Source organism: Puma concolor, chromosome B1 (genome assembly GCF_028749965.1).
Source record: "Puma concolor isolate L17-30 chromosome B1, mPumCon1.1.hap2, whole genome shotgun sequence".
NCBI lineage: Eukaryota > Metazoa > Chordata > Mammalia > Carnivora > Felidae > Puma > Puma concolor.
In genome coordinates this window covers 20,610,318-20,637,430 of record NC_141670.1, presented here as the reverse complement: position 1 = coordinate 20,637,430, position 27,113 = coordinate 20,610,318, and the positions used below count along the sequence as shown (strand labels likewise).

Genomic DNA, 27,113 nt, shown 5'->3' with positions numbered 1-27,113 from the left:
TCTTTCACCTAAAGGAGCTAGAAAAAGAATAAACAAAACCTAAAATCAACATAAGGAAGGAAATAATAAAGATTAGAGCAGAAATCAATGATACAGAAACTAAAAAAAAAAAATAAAACAACAACAACAACAAAACAATAGAACAGATCAATGAAACCAGGAGCTACTTCTTTGAAATAATCAATAACATTGACAAACCTCTAACCAGACCTATTAAGAAAAATAAATAACTCAAATTAATAAAATCACAAATGATATAAGAGAAATAACAACCAACGCCACAGAAATACAATTATAGAAGAATATTATGAAAAATTATATGCCAACGAACTGGACAACCTAGAAAAAAGTGGATAAATTCTTAGAAACATACAAACTACCAAAACTGAGATACGAAGAAACAGAAAATTTGAGCAGACAGCAAAGAAACTGAGTCAGTAATCAAAAAATTCCCAGCACCAAAAGTCCAGGGCCAGAAGGCTTCACAGGTGAATTCTACCAAAACAAAAGGGGAAGGAAAACTTTCAAATTCACTCTAAGAGGCCAGCATTACCCTAGTATCAAAACCAGATGGGCGCCTGGGTGGATCAGTCGGTTGAGCATCCAACTTTGGCTGGGGTCATGATCTCACGGCTCGTGAGTTTGAGACCCGCATCAGGCTCTGTGCTGACAGCTCAGAGCCTGGAGCCTGCTTCAGATTCTGTGTCTCCCTCTCTCTCTGCACCTAATCCACTCTCATTCTGTCTCTGTGTCTCTCAAAAATAAATAAACATTAAAAAAAAAATTAAAAAAAAAAAACAGACACCACACACACACACACAAAAAAGAATTACAGGCCACTATCCATGATGAACACAGATGCAAAAATCCTCAACAATATACTCATAAACTAGATCTGACAATTCGTTAAAAAAAAAAATCATTCACCATGATCAAGTAGGATTTATTCCTGTGTTAAATGGATAGTTCAATATTCACGAATCAGTCAATATGATACATTACATCAATAAGAGAAAGAGAAAAAGATTATTTCAATAGACAAAGAAAAGCATTTGACAAAGCACAACATCCATCCATGATAAAGACCCTCAACAAAATAGGTTTAGAGGGAACATACCTCAACATAATAAAGGTTATATATGAAAAACCCACAGGTAACATCATCCTTAATGGGCAAAAACTGATAGCTTTCCCCTTAAGGTTAGGAATGAGACAAGCACCACATTTATTCAACACAGTATCAGCCACAAATGTCAGACAACAAAAAGAAAAATAAAAAGGCACCCAAATTGGTAAAAAAAAAAAAAAAAGTAAAACTTTCACTACGTACAGGTGCCATGATACTATATATAGAAAACCCTAAAGACTCCACCAAAAAACTGCTAGAATAGATAAATGAATTCAGTAAAGTCACAGGATACATAATCAATCTATAGAAATCTGTTGCATTTCTACACCCCATTAATGAAGCAAAAAGAAAAACTAAGAAAACAATCCCATTTAAAAGTGCACCCAAAATAATAAGATACCTAGGACTAAAACTAATGTACTCTGAAAACTATTAAACACTGATGAAAGAAACTGATGAGGATACAAAGAAATGGAAAGACATTACATGCTTATGGATTGGAAGAACAAATACTGTTAAAAGGTCTATACTACTCAAAGCAATCTACACATTTAATGAAATCCCTATCAAAATAGCAACAGTATTTTTCACAGAACTAGAACAAAGGATTCTAAAATTTGTATGGAGCTATGAAAGACCCCAAATAGCTAAAGCAGTCACGAAAAAGAAAAGTAAAGCTGGAGGCATACAATCCTGGACTTTAGACTGTATTACAAAGCTATAATCATCAAGACAGTATGGTACTGGCACAAAAACAGACACATAGATCAATGGAACAAATTAGACAACCCAGAATTAAACCCAAAACTCTATCGTCAACTAATCTTTGACAAAGCAGGAAAGAATATCCAATGTAAAAAAGACAGTCTCTCCAGCAAATCGTGTTGGGAAAACTGGACAGGGACACTCACAAGAATGAACCTGGACCACTTTCTTACACCATACACAAAAATAAACTCAAAATGGATGAAAGACCTAAATGTAAGACAGGAAATCATCAAAATCCTAGAGGGGAAAACAGGCAACAATCTCTTTGACCTCAACCACAGCAACTTCTTACTAGACATGTCTCCTGAGGCAAGGGAAACAAAAATGAACTACTGGGACCTCGTCAAGATAAAAAGCGTCTGTACAGTGAAGGAAACAATCAGCAAAACTAAAAGGCAACCTTTGGAATAGGAGTAGATATTTTCAAATGACATATCCAAAAAAAAAATAGCTTATACAACTCAATACCCAAAAACAAATAATCTAATTAAGAGATGGTCAGAAGAAGTCAACAGACACTTCTAAGATGATATCCAGATGGCCAATAGATACATGACAAGAAGTTCAACATAACTCATCAACAGGGAAATGCAAATCAAAACCACAATGAGGTATCACCTCACACCTGTCAGAATGGTTAAAATCAACAACAAAGAAACAACAGGTGCTGGCAAGGATGCGGAGAAAAAAGAACTCTCCTGCACTGTTGGTGGGAATGCATACTGGTGCAACCACTCTGGAAAACAATATGGAGATTCCTCAAGAAGTTAAAAATAGAACTACCTTATGCTCCAGTAATTCCACTACTGGGTATTTACCCACAGATAACAAAAATACTAAATCAAAGGGATACATGCACCCCAATGTTTACAGCAGCATTATTTACAATAGCCAAGACATGGAAGCAGCCCAAGGGTCCATCAATAGATGAATGGTAAATGAAGATGTGGTAATATATATGTAATGGAATATTGTTCAGCCATAAAAAGAACAGACTCTTGCCATTTGCAATGACATGGATGGATGAAGCTAGAGTATAATGCTAAGCATAGTCAGAGAAAAACAAAATACCATATGATTTCATTCATATGTGAAATTTAAAGAACAAAACAAACAAGCAAAGGAGAAACAAGGGAAAGGGTCAAACCAAGAAACAAACTCTTAGTTATAGAGAGCAAATGGATGGTTACTGGAGGGGAGGTGGATCAAGGAGGACACTTGTTATGGGCACCAGGTGATGTATGGAAGTGTTGAATCACTGTATTGTACCCTGAAACTAACATTATACTGTGTTAAGTAACTGGAATTACAAACAATGACAACAATATATAACTGCACTGAGGGCACGTCACTCACCAGTCCTTCTCTAGCAAAGTCAGAAAAGGACACCAAAAAGTAGCACTCTACTTAAAGTCTTAAGTTGCAACTATGAATTTTCCAAACATATCATTGCATAAGGGTAATTATTAACTTTAGAAATGCAGCTCTTACTTCATTCTAACTTATTCACCATAAGATTCTCCTAAATATCACAACTTTTGGTTAGTTTAAAATGTGATTTGATTCATAAAAATCCAGTGTAAGCCCTTTTACCGAATTTCAAGTTATCAGGAACTTTAGGTTCATGTTTTGGATGCAAGGCCCATCTCCACCCGTGACGGAAGGTTACACAGGTGAAGACAGAGCCAGTCTCCAAAGCCCCGGCCCAGCTTCCGCCCCCCACTCCCTGCTCTCTCTCACAAAGTTTCCCACAGAGATAGCAATAAAACCAATGCCTCAATTTAATTCCTAATAGTGAACAATCTAAATTCCCTTCAGGGCTTTTAACGATCACTAGCATCAACTCAGCTAGTAGTGCGATGTAATAATGCTCATCTCTCTCTAATAATTCTATCTGCATGAGCTGGGTGGAAAAGCCAATATAAAAAAAAATCGAACTACAAAGTATATTTCTTATGAGACAATGTGAGGAAAGTTAAAAGTGCTCTATCAAGTCCAGGAGAGAAATCAACCTGCCCCAGAGGTGAGAGCAGTCTCCCCATAATATATGTGGGACTTTGAGGCCAATAAAACATTGTATTAGGATAATCCTGGCAGCAAAAAATAAACATGAAGTACAGACATGACATCTACATAAACTCGGGCTGAAAGAGTTAAAGTTAAATGTGAATGAAATTTTTTAACGCATCAGCTCAAGACCAGAGTATTTCAGGTGCTCAGAAGATATTAACACCTAAGTCATGTTAAACAAAAAGGTTAGATTTGGGGGTGGAGTAGAGACAGCTGTATCCTCACCTTCAAGGGAGATTTCAACAAGGAAAGACCACTTCAAAATCTATGTAGAGACTTGAAATGGAATTACAATAATCTCATCTGTTACATAAAGTTTCTTACTATCACCAAAATTAACTATACATAGTTTAAATAATAGACATCCTTATCAAGGTAGGTAAATATTTAAATTTTATTTATTTAAATTTTATTAATAGGTGACAGGTAAAGATTACAACTAGGGGATAGGTAGAGGTGCTATTTGGTTGGCCTGGCATATGGTGCTGCACTTTACCACAGGGGAAAAAAATACAACCAACTTAGAATCTCAATCTCTCTCTCACTTGCTCTCTCTCATTTTTGCTTCCTAGCACCAGAGGAAATGCTGGAAATCTCTGGAAAGTGTTTTGTCAACACTTTCTGGGTCAGTGAATTCTCTGATTATTCTAGTTATTTGATAGGAACTTGAACCTCTTTGAAATTAAACAATCTTTATGTCCTCCCCACTCATAAAGAAAACTTACAGAGCTACTGGACACACTATTATTTAGGAAAACAACATAGAAAGTGAAAATTCTTCCATTAGCAACTCAAATGCTCCAAGCCTAAAAGGAATGACCTAACTCATCCAGGTCCTCAAAATACTTGAGTCCTGCAGAATCAGCGAGACGAACCAGTCCACGAACAGTCTACAAAAAAGTTCAGAAAGTCCTCGTGCACATGTCTTATTCACATACTCAGAAAAAGACAATGAAGGGTAACTCGAAGAAATTATGTAACTCACACCAGTGTTCACACCATCAGAAAAGAAGTCGAACAATTCTAGCCAGACAATTTTAATTCTTCAATTTACCAACAACAATTTTCTAAGATTTGTTTCTTAAAATGTTCTCTGTGTACCACAGAGCAGACACTTACCTACTGAGTAAGGCATGTTTCTTGCATATGTAACAAACTCAAATGGGCAAGCAAAACTTACTTGTTTTCTCACCTTTGATGGCATGGCACACTGTTAAACTAGGAACATTCAGGTGAAAGGAAGGGGAATAAACCTTCCACGAGGGCTAGGACCCTTATACCTATCACTAACCTGTTCCCAGCATCCGGAACAGAATCTGGCACACAGTAGGCATGCAGTATTTGCTGGCTAAGAGAAGAGATTACACCTGTGTGTTCCTTCCTTTGGCGTACTGGGGGAACACAGTACAGTAATATTGGCCAGGCCAGAAGGTGTGTATGTGGTTTGTGGAAACTTTGTGAAAATCATTGCCAAAAGCTGACCTAGTAGCTCATGTCAACAATGTTATTAATCATACGAGAAGTTCATGCATGAAAAGAAGTTTGATCTAGGGGCGCCTGGGTGGCTCAGTCGGTTAAGGGTCCGACTCTTGATTTAGCTCAGGTCATGATCTCACAGTTTGTGGGATCGAGTCCCACACTGGGCTCTATGCTCACAGTGCAGAGCCTGTTTGCGATTCTCTCTCTACCTCTCTCTGTCCCTCCCTCCCCTTCTCCCTCTCCTTCTCCCTCTCTCTCGAAATAAATAAATAAACATTAAAAAATAAAAATAAATAAATTTGATCCAGCAATTAAGTACTAGGCCACTGGGTTTCACTTTCACACAGTTTCGGAATCTGCTCGCATTTATTACTGACAACAGTCATCTCTCCCATGCTGATTCCTTTCCTTCTCATCACTCCTCAGCCCAACTGCAAGCTATCTTCTGCTCCCAACACCGCTCAGGCCAAGCGACCAATCTCCTCCAACTGCCAAATATAACGGACACCTGACATCTCAGTGGCATCTTGCACAGGGAGACCACTATCCACTCTCTCCTCTGAGCCTCCCCAAGACTCATCTTCCCACTGTGGCTGCTGCTTCACCTTTGCCATCTCTTCTCTACTTGACACATGTACGTGTGCAGGTGCCCTGACCCCTGCTTAGTCCTCTTCTTTTCTGTGTCACCTTTCTGCTCAACGTTCACTTGCTCCTAAGGCTTCAAGTGATAAGCCTGGGACTCCCAATCTCCCTCTTCTGAGCTTCAGTCCCAAAGGCCTGCTGGATACCCTAGAGCCACGGGAAATGCCACATAACCAGAATAAAAACAATCTTCATTCTTCCAACCCCAGGTTTCCCCGTCCTGTGCTTCCTGGCAGTGATGCCGCCATTCAGCCTATTGAGCACTTGAGAAACGTGCTTGTCCCTCCTCCTCATCCAATCCTTCCTTCTGCTCATTCTACCTCCTACTTTTCTCTGGAACCATCTACTTCTCTCCCTCTCCACTGCACCACCCTCCACATGTATGTCACCCTCCACCTGTGTTCTCCCCTGGACTAGTCTCCTCATATCCACCTCTGCTCACTTCCAACCCAGACTTATCTTTTTATTTTTTTGAGAGTTATTTTGAGAGAGAGAGAGAGAGAGAGAGAGAGAGAGAATGGGAGGGAGAGAATAAGAACAGGGGAGGAGCAGAGAGAGAGGGAGAGCAAGACTCCCAAACAGGCTGCCAGCAGCCAGCACAGAGCCTGACTCTGGGCTCAATCCCGGGAACTTCATCAACTCAGATCATGACTTGAGCCAAAATCAAGAGTCAGACGCCCAAATGACTGAGCCACCCAGGCACACTGCCCCCCCACCCCCAGACTTTTTAAAATGAAAACACTTGGGGCACCTGGGTGCCTCAGTCGGTTCAGCGACTAGCTCTTGATATCAGCTCAGGTGATATCACAGTTCCTGAGATTGAGCCTCCATCAGGCTCTGCACTGACAGCGTGAAGCCTACTTGGGATTCTCTCTCTCTCCCTCCCTTTCTCTCTCTGCCCCTCCCCCACTAGCACTTGAGTCCCCCCCCTCCAAATAAATAAACTTAAAAAAATAAAATAAAAACTCTTCCCAAGGCCACAGAGCCCTGAATGACACGGTCTCCATCTCCCTCTTCAGACATTTCTTGTGCCATTCCCATCACCACCATCTTTTAGTAGGTCTTTTAATAAAGTCAGTAATTAAGAATGACTCAGGAAGACCTTAAAATATGCTATATTCTGAAAAGCCTCAAACACAAAACCCACAGACATTCAATAATTTTGTTTGTAACTTAAAGCCAGTCTTCATTGTTCACATTTATCAAAAGTAGTTTTGAAATATCTTTTGTTACTAAGTCGCTATGCACAGTTTATCGTATGATTCAAAAAGTGCTTATTCTCATCAGGGAATGAGGTCACTAGACTTCTATGAGGTTCCAAAAGTCCTTTCAGCCAGAATTTTTCAGATCAATAAAATATTAAGAGAGGCCCAGCACAAGGGAGTCCAAATTTTTATTCTTCTATGTGGAGGTGTTAAAAACAAACAACCCCCCCCCCACCACACACAGAAGAAAGAACACTTTAATAACAAAAATTGAAAAGCCATAAAGTCAGAATAGCAGCTAACATTCTAAATGAGTAATTTTGGTTTGATGCCCTCATTTTTCTCATTTCATTAAAGATTTGTGAAAACAGGTTCCCAAACTAAAATCAGTAGCTAGACAAGATTTTGACAACCCCTATCCTAGATAAGAACTACCGTTCTTCTAAAGACAGCTTCATCCAGGCTCTTGCTTGAGGGGCACCTGGCTGGCTCAGTCAAAATTTGACCCTGGATCTCGGGATCATGAGTTTGAGCCTCATATTGCATGTGGAGATTACTAAAAAATAAACACATAAACTTTAAAATAAAAACCTTCTTGAAAAAAATAAAGTATTGAAAGGGGGGAAAAAAGCAGTCCCTGACATCTAAAACTGTTCAGAGGTTCATAATTAGACCCCAATATGATTACAAACTGGTATGATACTTACATGAAGGCCACTTCTGTTTGCCTGTTGGATATAACTAATCTCATGGAACACCCACTGCAGTTAAGGTTACTCTGAGACATGATAAAATGAAACAAAGCAAGGCTACTTCTGTTTTAAGCACAGACAAAACAAGGGTATTGTGCAACCTACAAATACCAAACATCCCCTTCTCTTGCTAAGTTAATGTTTCTTCTTTACCCAATCACAGAATTTTAAAAGTACCCAATCATGGAGTGCCCGGGTGGCTCAGTTGGTTAAGAGCTTCTGACTTAGGCTCATGTCACGATCTCATGGTTCCTAGGTTCAGGCCTACGTAGGACTATGTGCTGACAGCTCAGAGCCTGGAGCCCACTTTGGATTCTGTGTCTCCCTCTCTCTCAGCCCCTCCCCAACTCATGCTCCCTCTCTCTCAGCAATGAATAAACATTAAAAAAAATTTTTTAAATATCTGATCTAGAGCAAACCCCCTGTTGCTTGGACCCACCCTCAAATTACACAACCCAAGTCCAGATTATGAAATAGGTTTTGCCAAATGCCCTTCTACCGAGAGGGCAAAAGTTTGCGTTCTTTTTCACTGCAAAGAGTAATAAACCTAATTTGTTCAACTACAGATGTGTTTACTGTTGGCCTTTAGCTGAAGGCACTTAAGAGTATCAAAGTATTAAACTCTTTTAAAATACTCATAATCCCAACCACTTTAAAGCAAATGAATTCCCTACACACTCTAAAACAACCCTAATTTTATGTCTTCTTATGCCCTTCAAGTCCTTGTCCACATGTATATACTGTGTGTTTTTCTGTTACTGAAATCACTGTACATACTATTTCATTCTGCTTTTGCTTAATGTTCTATCAATTTTAATGAATGAATAACATCCCACCGTGATTTTATTCTTAAATCATTTCTCCTCAGAAAAATAAAAGGAGAGAATGCATATCTTGTTCCCACTGCTGACATCCTAACTAAGCTATTCAAGACCACCCTCATCTAACCTCAGGTCAGATGCACCCAAGTTCCTTTATATCTGATCTGCTGGCCTGTCCATTTACTCTGTAAATGGAGTCTTACTGTTTCCAAAGAAGAGCATTATGAAAGAGCACCAGACTAGGTGTCAAGAGGCCTGAGTATCTAGGCATACTTCACTAAACAATAGTGTAACCTCTGGCTAAACGTTTTCCCACTGGGTTTCCTTCCTCCTCTGTAAAATAAGTCAGGCTGGTCCCTCAGTGTCTCTTGCAGTTAACAAATCTGGGTTCCCCTGACTTCCTTCTGGGGAAAGTGCCACGGGACAGGCGTTCCCATGACTGGGGGTCAAGGCCACAGCAGCCACATGGGGCCAGTCTGGGCAGCTCCCACAGCCCTGATTGTGGACTCCTCGGCCTTTCCCAGGGATCTCAGGAGCCTCGGGGGCAATCTCTCCCTCAGCGCCTCTTCACCTGGCAAAGAATGCCCCAGTCATCAAGCAGTCTCTCGCTTGAGTTATGTACACAAGTCGACTGAACTTTTCTCTTAGCAGTGCAGGATGCGCAGGCCTGGAACTGGTAGAACAAGTGCAATCACTCAAATTTGGGGGGCGTGCAAATCACAACCAGCATTCCGCAGAGGCCAGGATTTCCCTAAAGGTTTTCTTGTCCAAAGTTGTAGGAATCAAACCGAGGTAGGGTTCACCAGCCCACTCTGCACCCACACTGCCAAGCGGGATACCGTAGACCCCGGAAAGATGCTGCCCCGCACCAGGTGTTCCTCAAGCCACACCCGCACCTGCGCCACCTCCATGCTGCATGCCCCTCTCCGCGCCTTCCCCTAGAGCTCACTCACCGGCGGCGCATTCTGTGCCACGGCACAGGTGGCAACCACGGTCAAGAGTACGAAGGTTAGGCGACCCCAGCCCAGCATGGTGCCGGTAGCTCTGAAAGACGCCTGCCGAAGCTGCAAGAAGTACCACCTGAACTCGAAAGCAGGCCTCGCCCCGCCGCCTTGTGACCAGATGCACGGGGCCGCACCAAACGAGACGGGGGGGGAGCGACGAGATGGGGCCAAAAAGAGAGGCCGGGGCTTTTCGGTGTTGCGGCAGGTGTAGCAAGAAGAGGAAGCCTTCCGAAAGGAGTGAGGAGCGGGCAGCCCTCGCGATGGGAGTCAGAGCTCGCATGAGGACCGCGATATTGGTCGGGCCTCTCCCCCGGTCTCCTGGGCAGTGGTTGGGCCCAGCCAGAGCCCCGCCCCCGGTGGGTGGGGCTCAGGAACTTTTCCCCGGGTCGCGCCCTATGGAGGTCCGCGCGCACTTCGGTACCCACTCCGCTGCAGGTTGCGGGGCGACAGAAGCCGGGAGCTCCCGCTCTACTCCGAGCTTGGTGCTACCTGTACGATGTCGCCAAACGGCCCAGGACGAGCTGTTCATTCGGGCTACCCGGTACCAAATGCTCACGAAACGGACCCAACTCACAAGAGTCTCAAAACGCGGAGGCATAACCCGCTACTGCGAGTCATTTTTGCACTCTGAGCAGAGCAGGCCCGAAGTGAGTGCGTTTGTTCATCCTGACCGTGGAGTCACTGGACGGGCTCAGCTGTTAGGGGCAGGGAGGGGGGTGGTGGGAGTCTAATCCCCACTGACACTCCGGACTAGGAATTACCCATTTAGCTTTCGCCGCAGAGCTGACAAGTCACAATTTAGGTTTCAGTTACTTGAGCTTAGACACAGGTGGAGTGATCAGGTAGAATTGCAAACCTTCCTTCACTGATGTATTCAGCTACTGAGCAGCTGTTTTCATCTAACTCGTGAAAGCCTTTAGGCTGGCAGAACTGAGCTAAACCCGGGAGGAGGGGGTGTATTCCGTGTTGTTTAGCCTGCACCTGAAAAACAGTTAATTGCTTGTCATTCATACCTTCCATGGACATGATTGTCCTGTTGGATGTTACTTAAAAGTGCGACTGGAACCCCTACCACCCGGATTGCACTTTCTGGTAGAGTCTTTAGGATATCCTAACTAGCATTGTTTTAATGCTTAATGAAGCTTAGAATACTTTCACTAAAATCTTCATTTATTTCTTTTTTTCTTGTGTGTGAGAAATTATAATTTTACCCATTTATAATCCTTCCTTAGAAAAATCAATCTTTTTACTTGGAGATTGGGAAATGAGAATTTAATGTTTGGGGCAGGGGGCTGGGGTAGAGAATCTTCTTGTCAGCCTTAAAATACCCAGTTAATTTACCAGCAGAATAAGTTTGTTGGGAATGGCAGAGTAATTGCAATTTGGGACACTGAAACTATGGCAAACCGTAGGCAAGTTGGGAGAACAAAGAAGAGGGGACTGTTTTTATGGAGGAAAGGAGACAGTTGGAATCTATTTGAATCGAAAGTCCATTGGAGGAGAGCAAGAGTTCGGTTGTGGCCACTCCTCATTGTCTGAGTTTGGGACAGAAATTTTGTCCCAAAATTGTTTGGGACAATTTTCCTTTCTATTACTGGGGTAGTAAAGTAAGCTTCTTCCTATTGTGGAGGGTACAGGTAAGCTTTTTCCTCTTGGGGTCTGTAAAAGGTGGGAAGTGGTAGTGTGTGAGAAGTCTCCCTTCAGGACTTCCCAACTCCATTTTAAGTGAGATTTCCTTTGTTCATTTTCACACTCCTTTTGAGGAAGTTTGACTTTTGAAACATATCACATGATTAAAGTGGTTCCTGACTGAACATTGAATAAGCAGATAACAGAAATGTTAATTAATTCAAGAAATATTTGCTATCAGCCTACAATGTACCAAGCATTTCTCCAGACACTGACTGGGGTTAAGCAGGTAACAAAAAAGAAAGTTCTTCCCTCGTGAGGCTTACATTCTAGATGAGAAATGGACAATAAATACAATACATAAGAAAGTTCATATAGAATGTTAGAAGGTAATAAATGTTGTAGAGAAAAAAGCAGAGTAAGGGGGATCATGAGTGAAGAGAGTCAAGGGCACCTGGGTGGCTCAGTTGGTTAAGCGTCTGACTCTTGGTTGGGTTCAGGTCGTGATCTCATGGTCTGTGAGATCGAGCCCCACATCAGGCTCGGTGCTGGGAGCACTGAGCCTGCTTGGGATTCTCTCTCCTCTCTCTCTGTGGCCCTCCCCCCACTCAAAATAAATAAACATTAAAGAAAAAATTGGGAAGAATCAGTGTTAAATAAAAGGGGCAGAATAGGCATTATTGAGAGGTAAAGTCTGAATAGAGATTTGGAGGTGAGGGAGTTATCCTGGTGGATGTCTAGGAAAGAATTTTCCAGAGAGTGGGAGCGACTGGGACAAAGGCTTAAAAAGAGAATGCCTGGCATGTGTGGCTAGGCAGGGAAGGCAGTGTAGGTAGAGCAAAAGGAAGGGAGGGAAAAGAGTCTATAACATCTCTGAAAAGGAGAGTAAGGCAGATTACACAGGCCGTTACCAGCCATTGTAAAGGACTTCAAATATATTGAATTATTTTGGACCTTAAAATCAGTCTGTAGAAGGAGAGGATTCCCATCTTTTAGTGTATAAATAGCTATTTGGTTTGAAGATCATTCACTTTAAATGCCACTGAGGGCACTTTAAACATGTCACCAGATATGTATTTTTTTCCTCTGAGAGGATATCCATTGGTGGTAAGTGGTCTAGCAAAATCAGATTCTTTATGCAAAAAAAAAAAAAAAAAAAAAAAAAGATGTCAATTGGCATAATACTCTTAGGCACAATTTTTGTATAATTTTACATTTAACTTTCAAAGGGCTTTTATATACTGTTGATTGTTTTCAAATTAAAAAAATTAAATTCACTTTTCCAAAATATACCATTTTATGCATTTTTTATTTTAGAGAGAGAAAGTGCATACATACATGCGAGTGGGGAAAGGACAGAGACAGAGAGGGAGAGAGAGGATCCCAAGCAGGCTCCACTCTGTCACACAGAGCGTACCTGACGAGGGGCTCAATCTCATGAACTATGAGATCATGACCTGAGCCAGAATCAAGAGTCAGTTGCTTAACCAACTGAGCGACCCAGGTGCCTCCATTTAAAAAAAAATTTTTTTTAATGTTTATTTTTGAGAGAGAGTGTGAGCACGGGAGGGGCAGAGAGAGACGGAGACACAGAATCCGAAGCAGCCTTCAGGCTCTGAGCTGTCAGCACAATTTATGTGTCAGCATATGTATTTTCCTACTCCATTCTTAAGTACTAGAAATATACAAAAAGCCAAGGTGAGGCGTGTAGTCATAGGAAAAAAATTTCCTTGGTTTGCAGCATACTGATGTATTCACAGAAAATGACATTTAAATGTACAAATAAGTGACTGTGTCAGTGGGAAGAGTGATTCAAATACTGTCTTTACAACAAGCATCACGTTTAAGACTTGGATAACCTGTTTAGTATGCAAGAGTCAGTGTAATCAAATTGTTTATCAGAATAGCATAAGTACTTGGCAAGCTGTGGACCTTTCCAAATCTCCTCCTAACATTCCTAGGTTTCTGAGGCGGAGCCTTGATTTAAAGTCTATCTTAGCCTAGTGTTTCAGTTTGAAAAATAAACCTCTTGCCATAAGTATTTACCATTGAATTAATTAAAAAAAAAAGGCTTACTATATTTAAAAGGTAATCTGAGTTTCCAAACTTAGATTACTGTCTACTTTTCAGGAAGGATTCTAGAGAATAAAAGATGTAAAAAATGGAAAATCGGAGGTCATGCAAAATTGTTACCTGATTTCTTCTCTTCCAGTAGGTTTACCATACTAAGAAAGATTACTTGCTTTGTGTTTTACTTGTATATAAAAAAAAATATTCAATCATTACATTCAGCTCAAGGCATTGGGTTACACAACCATGAATTCAGTGCTCACATTGTACCTAATTGTCCTTTCTTACATAGTGTCAAAATAAAATCATTACTTAATTATCCTTAGCTTTGCAGTTATCTTTCTGTTTGGGAAATATTTTTGATATTTTATTGAATCTTTGATATCTCAGGCATGTTAGAGTTTGAAGAGCCACTTTAAAAAAATCCTTTTGTCCTATTTGTACTTTTTTTTAATTATTCTGACCCAAAAAGTATTTAATTTAGCTCAAATGCAATAATCTCTCATTTTTCTGTTCTGACTTCATATTCTTATGTAGTTCCATTTGCCATAAACCCTTATGGATACCTATTTAATGTTCTGGCCATTAGGAGAAATGTTGTTTCTCCTAGGTTTGTGGTAAATTCATGTATTCTCTCAATACATTTTGAGCACTAGGTGCTGAATAACTCGTGAACAAATGGCCCTTGCCTTCCTGGGGCTTTCAGTCTTGTGGTAGGGAAAAATGATGATGGAGGGGAAAATGTAAATCAAATGAGTATCTGGAGAACTTTCAGTACATTCAGATCATTTCTCCATACTCATCTCTGGTTTAGTATTGTACATGTTACACTGACCTCAGTTCCACTCCTCCGTGATGCAGCAGCCACATGATTTGGATGAGCCTTCTCCTTCTCCTTCTTCTCCCTGGAGGTGGCCCCTGGTTGGCCTGACATTGAGGTTGCTTGCCCTGTCCCTCTTGCCACCGTGCTTGGCTTTGGCTTTAACCATGGAGACTCTTGAATCCAACAGGCCATGGTTTGAAGTTCAAGGTTTTGCTCTATGATTGAGGCAACTGTCCTTTATCTTCTAACAGGAAAAAGGAAGCTAGTAGCCCTCACTGCTACTGGCATGCCTTTGAAATGCTGTGCATTTCAAGGGAGCTGCCTAAGGAGGAACAGATAGTGTGGACAGCACAGAGGAGAGATGGACAGAAACCGGGTCATGATGACATTGTTAAGCTGCTAGATCAACGAACCTTGGAGCCTGTCCAATAACTGGACTCTTCATTCATGTGAGCCGCTACTCTTCTTTATTATTTAAGCTAGTTCAGGTTGGTTTGCTTGAGAGTTTGTATCTGAGAGCATCCTAATGGATGCACATATTAAAATAGGTATTGCTACCTTCTGAAGAGCGGAGGATTTATTGTAAAAGCTATATAATGCTTAAGTTTTAAGACCTTCTTCACTCACTTGTTCAGTCCTCTTCCAGACTTTTGACTTAATTTCACACTTGTAATTTTATATTCTTTTCCTTAAAGAGGACTATCCAAATTGTATAACCTCTGGCCTCACAACACATGGATGTACCATCAGATGTTTTGGGGAGAAAATGTCCACCTTTCCCTCTCATTCCTTCCATGCACATCTTCCTAAGAGAGGAGTGGCTTACCTAGTGGGTAAAGAGCTGGAAGGGTCACTGTGCACATGTGGCCTGGCCTCTCCGGCTCTCTCATTCGGATCTGCTTGCCCATAGCGGTACGTTCACTGCAGCAAGCCCCAGGGGACAAGAGTAGAGGGGAATTAATTGCTGCCTTTGACCACATCTTTCAGAACTGGCACTTGTCCAGCAAAGGTGAAAAATACTGTGTTAACATGATGGCTGTGAAGACTTTGAAGGAAGCATCATGAAGGGCTGGCGGTGCGAGATGTGGAGAGAAGGTAGTCAAGGACTGGAGCCTTTTGCAAGTCCTTGTGTCTGCTACCCCCAGCCCAGCCTCTTGCTGCCTTCAGTCTACACCCCTCATGGTAGAAACTGGCTGCACCCACTGGGGAAGCAGTTTGCATCTGTTCAGGGACCGAGTGCATAAATACATTCCTGAACGGAAAGACTTGGGATCCCATCTCGGCCTTAGGTCCAAGGGTTTTCTCTATTCCAGTTTACTCAGCAATAAAGCTCATATTGATCTCCATTTAATGCCTTTGTATATTTCTTAGACATTTTCACCTGGAAGGTGAGGAGAAAGATCATCACCCTGAAATGACAACAGAAGTCAGCAACAGCAATTACAGTAATTACGTATAAAAAGTACTATATGACCAACTAACAGTACCAAGCAAATCCTAAGTGCTATGTGGGAGAATACAAATTCCTGATCTCAGGGGGTCTACAACTGGAAAAGAAAATAGCACTAACATATATACATATCAACTTATGAAGCCAACCACAATTCAAACATTTTATATATGTTCAGTTACTAGACTGAACCATATGAAATTGCCATTTTTGTAGGCTAAAAAGTAGTTAAATGTCAACATTTTCACATGGCCATGCTAATGTTGCCAACGCCCGACATACTCACAATTATTTGACTCGATTTGGAAGCTGGTGCCATCACACTAGATAGCTGTAGACCTTTGGTGGGCACTGCTTCCCCGCACCCCTTGGAGATTTTTCATACCTGGCTCACTGTCACTCTTTCTAATTTGATTTTCAATATTCTTAGTGACTGCAATATCCACAAAAAACAATTCTTTTAATATTCTGGTTTCTTGACCTCTTGCCTTGCAATGTTCTTGACCTCTATTTTACCTCAAATACCCAATTCCACATTTGTATCTGAGACATTGGAAAACTTACTTCATTTTGCTTAAAAATACCACTGTCTTTGATTCTTCCTCACTGGCACAAGATCTTCAGAGGATCTTGAATATCCTGTTGGTTTTTTCTCATCATTCGACCTCTATATATGGGGTGGCCCAGGGCTGTCTTCAGATGTCTTTCCTTCTTTTCCTCTGCTCACTCTTTATATGATCTCATCCAATCTCATGACATTGATGCCTTCTCTCTATTGATGACTCTCTAATTTATATCACAAGCTCAGACCTATCCCATGAACTCTCATCTGTCTTTTCAACATCATCTACTTTGTATATGTAATAGGTATCTTAAGCTTATCATGTTTAAAAATGAACCTGTGGGGTGCCTGGTGGCTCAGTCGGTTGAACATCAGACTTCAGCTCAGGTTATGATCTCACAGTTTGTGGGTTCGAGCCCCACATCAGGCTTTGGGATGACAGCGCAGAGCCTGCTTCGGATTCTCTGTCTCCCTCTCTCTCTCTGCCCCTCCCCTGCTTACACTCCCCCTCTCTCAAAAATGAATAAATATTTAAAAAAAAATGAACTCTTTATTTTTTCTGTCCTAATCCACACTGTCCCTATCTCAGTAAATGACAATGCCATTTTCTAGTTGGCTTGGACCAAACCTTTGACTTTTCTCTTTAAAAAAATTTTTTTTTTTTAATGTTTGAGAGAGAGTGTGCGTGGTGCAAGCAGGGCAGGGGAAGAGAGAGGGAGACAGAGGATCTGAAGTGGGTTCCGCGCTGACAGCAGAGAGCCTGATGCAGGGCTTGAACTCATGTGATCGTGACCTGAGCCGAAGTTGGACACCCAACTGAATGAGCCACCCAGGCACCCCTGACTTCTCTCTTTCTTACCATACACCCATACACCAACAAATCCTATTGCGTCTACCTTCAAAATGTATTATATGCAGAATCTGATCACTTCTTACCAGTTCCACTTCTGTCTTGGTCCTAGTTACTCTCGTGTGGATTACTGTTTAACCTTGTAATCAGTGTCCGCTTTTTCCCATCATGTAATCTCCACATGAATCAGATCGTGTCACTCCTCTCCTCCAAACCCTCCAGTGACTTCCTGCCTCACTCAGAATGGCAGCCAGTGTTCTTACCATGGCTCACAAGGCCACTTAGGCCCCGGCTAGCCTGCTACTTCTCTGATCTCATGTCCTTCCAGCTTTGCCTTTTCTTATGATGCTATAGCCACACTCATCTTCTTTACAGACTTTAAACATGTCAAGTACACTTCACTTGAGAAACTTGGTACTAACTTCTCCGTCTGTGTAGAGTGTTCTTTCCCAGATACTTGTGTGGTTCACACAAATGCTCAAATAGTCCTTTATGAGGGAAGCCTTCCCATAGCATCATGTATAAGAATTCGCAGGTATTCTTTTTCCCACTTTTTTTTAATTAAATTTTTTTTAATTTAATTTTGAGAGAGAGAGAGAGAGACAGAGTGTGAGCAGGGGAAGGGCAGAGAGAGAGGGAGAGACAGAATCTGAAGCAGGCTCCAGGCTCTGAGCTGACAGCACAGAGCCCGACGCAGGGCTCGAACTCACTAACTGTGAGATCATGACCTGAGCCAAAGTCGATGCTTAACGGACTGAGCCACCAGGCACCCCCTCCTTTTTCCCACTTAACCTGACTCCAAACATCATCACCACCTGCTGTTACACATATTTTCTTTTTGTTTAGTTTCTGTCTCCTGGCCAGAATGTAAGCCTCATGAGGGCAGGGATTTTCTTTTGTTTACTGCTTAGTCTCAGCACTTAGAACAGTGTCTGACACATAATAACACTCTATAACAACTAGTTGTTGAATAAAGGAACTGCATTAATATATACCAAGTGGTGTCTAAAATAATGTAAGGCATCACCAAATTACAAATGGATTTGTTTCCCCAGAAGCTTTTAAGTTGGGCATTTGGAAATCAATATGCATTTTCCATGCAGATATGAAGGAAGTGCTGTTATTATTTATTCCCATCTTGTGGTTGAGAAATCTGAGACTTAGGATAAGTAACTGTGCTTAGGTTTTTCCTATTCCAAGTACACCTAACCACTACACTAAATTCCCAGGCCAGATCACAAAACCAATATGTACATCCCATAGTTCTGATATATTCTACAAAAAGGAAGAACTACAATGGAAGACACCTATCTTATACACAAACAGCTGTACCCAGAGCCTGGATTGACCTCCCAGCTCTCTAGATGGTTCACTCAGTTGCCTCCATTCCTTGATGGTCTTTGCCTTCATCAGCCTTATTGCTTTCTTGCTATCCTCTCCTCTCCAGCTTTGAGCCCATGGTCCATCATTTCAACTACTCACTTGCCAATATATGAGATGTTTTTGCTTTTTGTCCTTTCATTACCTGTCCCGTAAAACCCCAGCTCTGGATGAATACAACTATCTGTACTGTGCATCCGCACCAGGCCTGCTGAGTTCTGCTTGACCAATTAAGTATCATTATAAAATCACTATACAAATCTTCTGAGTCCCTAATACTATATAGCAAGTCTGTGATCTCATGTACTTCATCTGTCCCTTAACAACTCTTTCAAACCCTTTTCCTGAAACTTTGATCATCTACTATTTCTTCCATTATTCTTAGGTTACCTTATCTTCTTCATGATGAAAATCTAAATTTCAGAAGGGAACAACCTCACTTCTCTGCCACCAAATCTCCATACAGGTCTGTACCTATCCCCGACCTTTCTGCTTCTCTTCTGTCACAGTGGGAAGGTTGTCCCTCTTATTTAAGTCCAATCTTTTTACTTGTCTTCTAAGTTCTCACTTCCTTTTCAGGAATACGATGCGATAAATTATGCCTTCTCTCTTGCATTTCCAACTTCTCTCTTGGCTTCCTGACATTAGCATTTAAACATACTCAAATCTCCTCTACGTTAAGAATAAAGTCTCCCTTGGATCCTGTGCTAATCTCACTCTCCTCCATTTGTAGTCAAAGTCCTCAAAAGAGTACTACACTGGAAATTCCCAGACATTGATCCCTAGACAAGTACCAGATTGTCAGGAGATTTTTATGCATTTGTTGTAAAATAGGAAACAAATAAGTTAATGCTGCCCTCGTCTACCCGTATAGCCATCTATATGTTGGGTCAAAATTACCTATTTTCTCCTTCTAAGAATTGTCTTACACTTTCCAAATATGTAAAATCTTAGATCTTTTCTTTTCTTTTCTTTTTTTAATTTTCAAGAGAGAGTCAGAGCACTAGCAGGGCAGGGTCAGAAAGAGAGGGAGACACAGAATTCAAAGCAGGCTCCAGGCTCTGGAGCTGTCAGCACACAGCCCAATGCTGGGCTCGACCTCATGAACCATGAGATCATGACCTGAGCCAAAGGTGGACGTTTAACTGGCTGAGCCACCCTGGAGCTTCCAGATTTATCTTTTAAAAACACTCCACTTGTGCTTGAATATTCTATCTTCCTTAGCTCTGTGTTAATTTCTAGAAATAAATTCCAAGAAGGAATATTTTCTGCATTTTTTGTTTTTCTCTGTATGGTATATTATCTCTCTTATGGTAAGTGTATTAGAAGATGGCAAAGAAATTAGTAGTCTTTTATAAAATCTAACGGAGGCAACTCCATGTGGATAAGAGGTATCCCTTACTAGGTATCAGTTAACTCTGTAAATTATCTTTTGTTGTAGTTCTAAATAATTCACTGCATTTTACAGAATATATGGTCTTTGTTCCCTTTTTTTATTTTTGGAGGCCAACTTTATGGCTAAGCATGAGTCTAATTTTTGCATGTTCTAAATCCCTGAAAGAGTATGAATCCTGTTATGTAAAGTGGTATTTACATATCCCATAGATCACACTTTATGATCATTCCATTCAATTCTCAGAGTTTTGTCTGCTTGATTTATTAATTATTTAGAGAGGTATGCTACAGTAGATTTTCCAGTTTCTCTTTGTGGTTCTCAAGTTTTGCTTATAGATTTGAAGGCTGTTATTAGATGTGTATAAGTTTAGAACCATTTTATCTTCAAAGTGAAAAGACTATCACTGTATAGTAACCTGATTTATTTATAGAGTAATTTCTTTTGAATTTGTAGTTATCACAGCCAAAAATGTTAGAATATCTTTTTTCCATTATTTGATTTTATGAATTCTTATGTCCCTTTAAGCAATTTTTGCTTGACATTTAAAAATCCATTTGAAAAATTTTGGAGTGCTTGGCAAATTTACATTCATTGTGAATGTAACACATTACGTGATTTCTCCTATTTTTCTTTTCCTTTTTAAATTTCTTTTGGATTAATTTTTTCCCCTTTTTGTTGGAGAACATATATATTCTTTGCCTCTTCTTTTACTGGTGACCCTAAGTATTTTAATTTGCCTACTTAACAGAGTATAAAGTTAACATTTTTTTTCATCTCTTAAACATATCTAAGACCTTGTAATAGTTTGTCCAGTGCCCCCTCCCTGTCAATAACATCCTATTTTTGTCTAATTTTTAGTTTTAACATCCCTTCTACAAATTATTATGTTTTTAAATGTTTATTTTTGAAAGAGGGAGTGAGAGCAAGGGAGGGGCAGAGAGAGAGAGAGAGAGAGAGAGAGAGAGAGAATCCCAACCAGGCTCTGCACTAATGAGGCTGACACTGGGCTCAATCTCACCACCCTTAGCCGAAATCAAGATCATGACCTGAACTGAAATCAAGAGTTGGACGCTTAACCGACTGAGTGCCATCCAGGTGTCTGTAAGTATTATTGTTTTTAATACATTTTGCTTAGCCTCACCCGTATCTTTGATATCTTTGCTTGTCATTTTGTCTCACATCTCTGACCTTCCTTCTAGGATCATTTTTCTTATGCCTAGATTTTCTCTGTTGTAATTTCTTTTAATAGTGATCTATTGGTGATAAATTCTGTTTTAATGTCAAGAATGTCTTTATTTTGCTTTAGGGTTTTTTGCCTTATTATTGAGATAATTTAATAAAGGATATCATTCTAGGTTGACAATTATTTGTCTCAGCTCACAGAAGATACTCTTCCACTGTCTTTTGGCTTCCTATCTGCTGGTGAGAAGCCAGCAATCCGCTGATTGGCCATACTTTTTGGGTGATTACTCCTTACTTTCTAGCTGTTTTTAAGACAAACTTTTTTCTATGTAGTTCTGCAGTTTCACCACAATGTGTTTAAGCATGTATCTTTGTTAATATCATTCACGGGGATTCCAAGATCTGGTGTCTGAAAAATTCTGTTATTATCTCTATTACCTCTTTCCCATTCTGTTATCATCTTTTTATACTTCAATTGGACATATATTAGACATATATTAGACATTTTCATTATATTCTGTGTGTCTCTTGATCTTGACTTCATCATATAGGCCATGTCCTTGTCTGTGAGCTGTACTTGGGGCCGATTATTCAGATATATCCTAGTTGATTCTGTCTGGCTTTGATGTTTAACGCATTGCTGAATTTTTAGTTGTTTTTTATTTTTTGATGTTATTATTTTTTTTATATCTGCTTGGTCTTTTTATTATGTCATATTTCCTACTTATATTTGGGAGTTTTACTTCTTTAAACATGTAAGTATATTTAATATTCTACATTTGGTATTTTTAATTGTTCTTTTTGTTTCTCTTGGCTCTAATGGTATTTTGCTTCTCTGTGTATGTTTAATTTTGACTGTGAGCTTATTTTCTTTGAAAAAAAATTTTTGGTACGATTTAAGATCAGAAAAACAGAACCAACTGAGTATTTTAAATTGAATTCTCTCCTTCAGATTCAGATTTTTGTTCTCTTTTAAAATAAGTAGTAGTGTGATTCAGAGTCACAGACCCATCTGAAGTCAGCTTATGGTTACATCTCAGGACACTTTTTCCTTCCATTCTACTCAGTGCCAAACAAAACATTTCTTTGTACCCCTGTTTGTGCAATAAGATTTCTCATTGTCTGTTACCTTTGAAGGTACAGTCCTTTGTAGTCATAGATTCCCTCTTGGATGAATACAGGCACCTACATCCCATATCTTGGGCTCTTGTCGAGGGAAAAGCCCAACGTCTCCAGGAATTGGTACAACTTTCAGGTCAGAGTGGGTTTGGTATATATTCTTCTCTGATGTTCCTGCTTTTTCTTTGTTTGGTATTACCTATAGATTCCTTTCTTTGATATGGATGAGTGACGTTTAAAAAGATATTTAGCGGCCCCTGAGTGGCTCAGTCAGTTGAGTGTCCAACATCGGCTCAGGTCATGATCTCACAGTTAGTGGGTTCGAGCCCCGCGTTGGGCTCTTTCTTGACAGCTCAGAGCCTGGAGCCTGCTTTGGATTCTGTGTCTCCCTCTCTCTCTGCCCCTCCTCTGCTTGTGCTCTCTCTCAAAAATGTATAAACTTAAAGAAAGATACATAAACATATTTTATCCACTGCATTAGCTGTTTTACTAAGGAGTGCCATTCATGGTATCTCAGCTATCATACTTCTGAAAGTGGCAGCCCACGTTTTGTAAAATCAAGGTGAAACACTTCCCCTTCTCTTGGGTTTAACATGAGGGAGATGAAAAATCCCAGGAAAGAGAGAGAAAGAGAAAGGGAGAAAGAAGTCTGTGCATTTAGTACTTATTAGTTTCAGACCCTGTGTAGTTCAATGGTAGGTAGATGAGCACCACTCCCCTCGGCTCCTGGGTAGGAGCTGCAAGAGTGGGGCTGGGGAAGAGAAGAAAGAATAGTGAGAGTGTTCGTAGGCATGGTAAGAGGACGTTTCATCTTTCATTGCATTTACACCATACGGCAAATTTGTCAGTAGTTTTCTAATATTAAAGAGGAAACTTTGGATCCTTATTACAGTAGGAACTGGGCGAGATTTCAAATTTCTAAGACATAATATATTTGTTAGAAAAGAAAATGTTAGCATTGGGTTGAAAAATGGTCCTTTATAGTTCTTTGAATGCAGGAACTTAAATAATAGAATGTATTAAAAAGAAAACAATTAGATTTAGAAATAAGACACTAAATTCAAGAAAAGAAAATTAAATCTATTAATAGCAGAGGGCATGGCACTGAGAAAGTATATTGCAAAACATTTTAAATGAAAAGTGCACTGGGTAAAGGGATGCTCTTGGAGGGTCACTCAGAGATAGAGATCAGGATTTCCAATCTCAGAAGACAGTGAAGCAAAAGTGCAATGTTTAACCCAGCTGGGCTGCAGTTAAAGTGGAGTGAGAGATCAGCTGAGCCGAGAGGACGGAATTTTTAAGGCAGATGAAAGAAAGGTGGCAACGTGAATGCTGGAGTCAGTGAAACCAAGATGGGAGACCCCATGAAGACAGACTGTGAGCCAGGTTTCAGGTGGGTCCAGACGCTTAAGAGCAGAGGGGAACTGCAATGATACTGGGTGTGGATGGTATGCCCTTCACAGCCTGAGTTGATGGTGGGGAAATGAGAAGTTTCAAAACTGATACTTGGGGCCATGGTATATGATTCTCCAACTATGGGTGTGCTGGAATGAAAGCTGAATTCAGCTTGGGAAAAACCAGAAGGGGCATTTTCATGGGAGAATTAAGTGGAAACTTTGGTTTACCCTTCTACTAAATGCTTAAGTCTTTGTCCATTTTCCTGTATTCTGGAAAGGACACCCAGAATGGTGTGGAATGAAGCTACAGGAGTAAAAGGAATGTGGGAAAACAAAGTTGGTAGTCACAGGTGGAGAGGTAAAAGCAGCAGGGCTGGGATACATAGAGGGCCTGCTGGAGAGGATTTCTGGACTTAAAATGAAGAACAAGGGAACGTGCCAGAATGTTCTGTTTGCGTAGGCAGTTGGGGAAATTATTTTTCTAAACAACATGAGGAAGGAATAAATTGAAAAACATTCCTGTTGCTGTGCAAGCTGATTTAAACTAGCATTTAGGATCGAGGTGCTGTAGAACAGCCTAGGTTGGACTCCAGTCTACTGGTCTTTCCTACATAAGCACCACACTTGAGAAAGTCATTTTACACATACAGGTGAAACCAAACTGAATGAATGCTGGTTGGCTGCTAAACTGTTACCTTAAAGTTCTCCTGAACCTAGGTATATCCCTGGGGTTTTTCTGCTATCAGTTAAAAAGCAAACCAACAAAAAACCCTTGGTGGAATGTATTTAGTAGCAGAATAAGAAAATAGGGATGAATACTTATACAAACATAAAGTATAATACAGAAAAAGAAAAAACAAGACATTAGGAGCTTAAAGCACTGCTTTTTTTCCCCCCCTCCTATGTGATTGACTGTAGTCATACAACTTAATTTTGTCAAGTGGCAGTTAGGGAACTAAGGTTAGAAGTCATGACTTGATTCCCTACCATGGCATCTACTTTTATTCAGGTTTCCAACTTTTTAAAGGAATAAAGAGGTATGCTGTGTTTTTTTCCTTACAGTTCCACTTAGTATCTAAGGACCAGAATTAGGAAATTGCATGATGGAAAAATAAACACTAACAAGTAGGGCTACACCCTTTTTCTCTACTAGCAGCACTCAGAACAGGATTGCAAAACCTCATTAGATTTGCGAAACACTCTAAGAGAAATGAACACCTGAAGATTTTAATTTAAAAGTGCTGGCTATGCACTCTGAAAAAATATTTTTAAAAGGATTTTTTAAATGTTTTATTTATTTTATATATAGAGAGAGAGCAGGAGAGAGGCAGAGAGAAAAGGAGACACAAAATCCGAAGCAGGCTCCAGTTTCTGAATTAAGCACAGAGCCTAATGCAGGGCTTGAACCCACGAACCGTGAGATCATGACCTTAACCGATGTGTGTGACAGCAATTTAGAGATGGTAAAAAGTGAGTCAGTGAACTTGAAGATAGAAAAATTGAAATAATCTAATCTTAAATGTGAGCAGTCAAAAAAAATTGGATGTGGGGAGCTTTTTCTTTGGTCAATGTTTTTATTTTTTATTATATATAACCTTTTTGATAAGGCTACTAGGCTGATAAATCAGGGGAATGCTTGGCCAGAACGCATCTTGATTTTTACAGTGCACTTGACTTTGAATGTGGAGCAGATGACAATATTTAGATGCATTTATTCTTGACCCCTGCCACTCTGCCAGATTGACTTCAGTCCTGTAACGGGGAGATGAATATAATACAATGACACAAATAGGAAAGAACACTTATCAGTTGCCTGAGAATCACCGCTGTCCTCCTTCAGGAGCATATAAACTCCATGAGGGCAGCCAGTGTATATTTTTAACCTGTACCTTCCTTCCCAGTTGCCAGGACCTGTAACTAGTTCTGCTCTCTGGACTGGGGTAAGCATGAGGGTGAGCACGGTGACAGGGAATCCAGTCTCAGGTACCAAGACACTATTGGAGGCAAGACTTTAATTTCTTCAGTGAGTGTTTCTGAAAGTGTAGTTCAGATCACCTGCTTCAGAATTACCTGGACTTTTGGTTAAAATGTCAATTTTGGGATATAATTCTAGACTTGCTAAGCAGGCAAGGGTAGGTCTTGGAAATCTGCAGGTACCCTATACAATTCTTATTTCTAGGGGTTGGGGGCTGGCAAAGGCAAGGAATAGACTGAGTCCGAGGCAGGTGTCAGAACCCTGGCACTGTTAGCATCTTGGCTGGAAAATTCCTTGTTGTAGGGGCTGCTGTCCTGTTCACTGTCAGATGGTTAGCAGCATCCCTACTCTCTAGCCCTCTAGATGCCAGTAGCACCCCCTCTCTCAGTTGAGATTGTCTCCAGACACTGCAGAATGTCCCCTGGGAGGCAAAATAACCCCTTGTTGAGAACTACTGCTTTGGGGGACCCAAGTAGTAAGAGATGTTCCCAACCTAAAGATCAGAGGAAGAAGGAAAACACAAGATGGGTGGATGTCCAGCTCTTGGAAATGGAGTGGCAAGTTAGGGCTAGCTCTACAGCAAGAGCTCCTTTATAAGGTTGATATTGGTAGCTTAGCTTCTTTGCCGTGTTACCCGAGAGCTGGTGACAGATGGAAGATAAAGGCTGAGAACTAGACAGGGTTTCGCAGCTTAAGTCAGGTCTCAATCCTGGCTGTGTATTATCAACGGGGAATCCTAAAAACATACAGATGCGTCAGCCAACCTTGGTCCTTCTGAAGCAGAATTTCCAGTGGTGAAGTCCAGGCATCTGATACACAACCTGGATTTTGGAATACTCACAGAGTTAGAGGACATCTGGAATACTGTGTTCAGGAATTCAGAAAGAGGCTAAGAATAAAGATGTCTCAGCACTGCAGACATCAGCAATGTGTAGTGTATGAATATCTTTAATAGCTCCGCTCCCATCCCATCCCATCCCACAAGTGAGGATAAAAGCATAATACCCGATGCACTGTGGGTAAACTGTTCTAAGTAGGGAATTTTCCCAATTTTACTCTTATCCTCCAATCTGAGCCTACTTGCTTTTTTGTAATGTTTTCTGTTCCCATTTCACTGCCTAATACCTGATTTCTTTCTCTCCTCCCAAAGCCTCTGTCTAATAATCTGTTTGGTTTGTGTGATTTGGGCAATATTTAGAAAGCAGAATCAAAGCCTTGTTGACTGGATTGGGAGTTTCTAGCTTCCTTTTAAAGGTACCAATGAAGCACTGGTGGTAGAAAGTAAGTAATATAAATACCGTAAAGCCGTAAGAGATTCATTCCATAAGCTTCACAGGAAACATGAGGTTCATAGAGTAGCACCTCACGCTTTAGGGCAGAAAATGTAGAAAAGAAAAAAAAATTCTGTGG

General features: G+C 40.6%; 1 protein-coding gene and 1 long non-coding RNA gene across 2 annotated transcripts in view; one reads left to right on the top strand and one right to left on the bottom strand.

Annotated features, from left to right (window-relative positions):
* The window catches only part of ASAH1 (N-acylsphingosine amidohydrolase 1), a 55,354-nt gene extending 45,246 nt beyond the window's left edge, over nt 1–10,108 (bottom strand). The window contains exon 1 of the mRNA XM_025933066.2: nt 9,820–10,108. Coding sequence (XP_025788851.1) covers nt 9,820–9,897 — 78 coding nt within the window. The 5' untranslated portion in view covers nt 9,898–10,108. The remainder of the gene's footprint in view (nt 1–9,819) is intronic.
* A 155-nt stretch (nt 10,109–10,263) lies between these two features.
* LOC147581501 (uncharacterized) overlaps nt 10,264–27,113 on the top strand; it is a 31,151-nt gene continuing 14,301 nt past the window's right edge. Inside the window, exons 1-2 of the long non-coding RNA XR_015249659.1 lie at nt 10,264–10,517; nt 14,644–14,841. This is a non-coding gene — a long non-coding RNA (uncharacterized LOC147581501). The remainder of the gene's footprint in view (nt 10,518–14,643; nt 14,842–27,113) is intronic.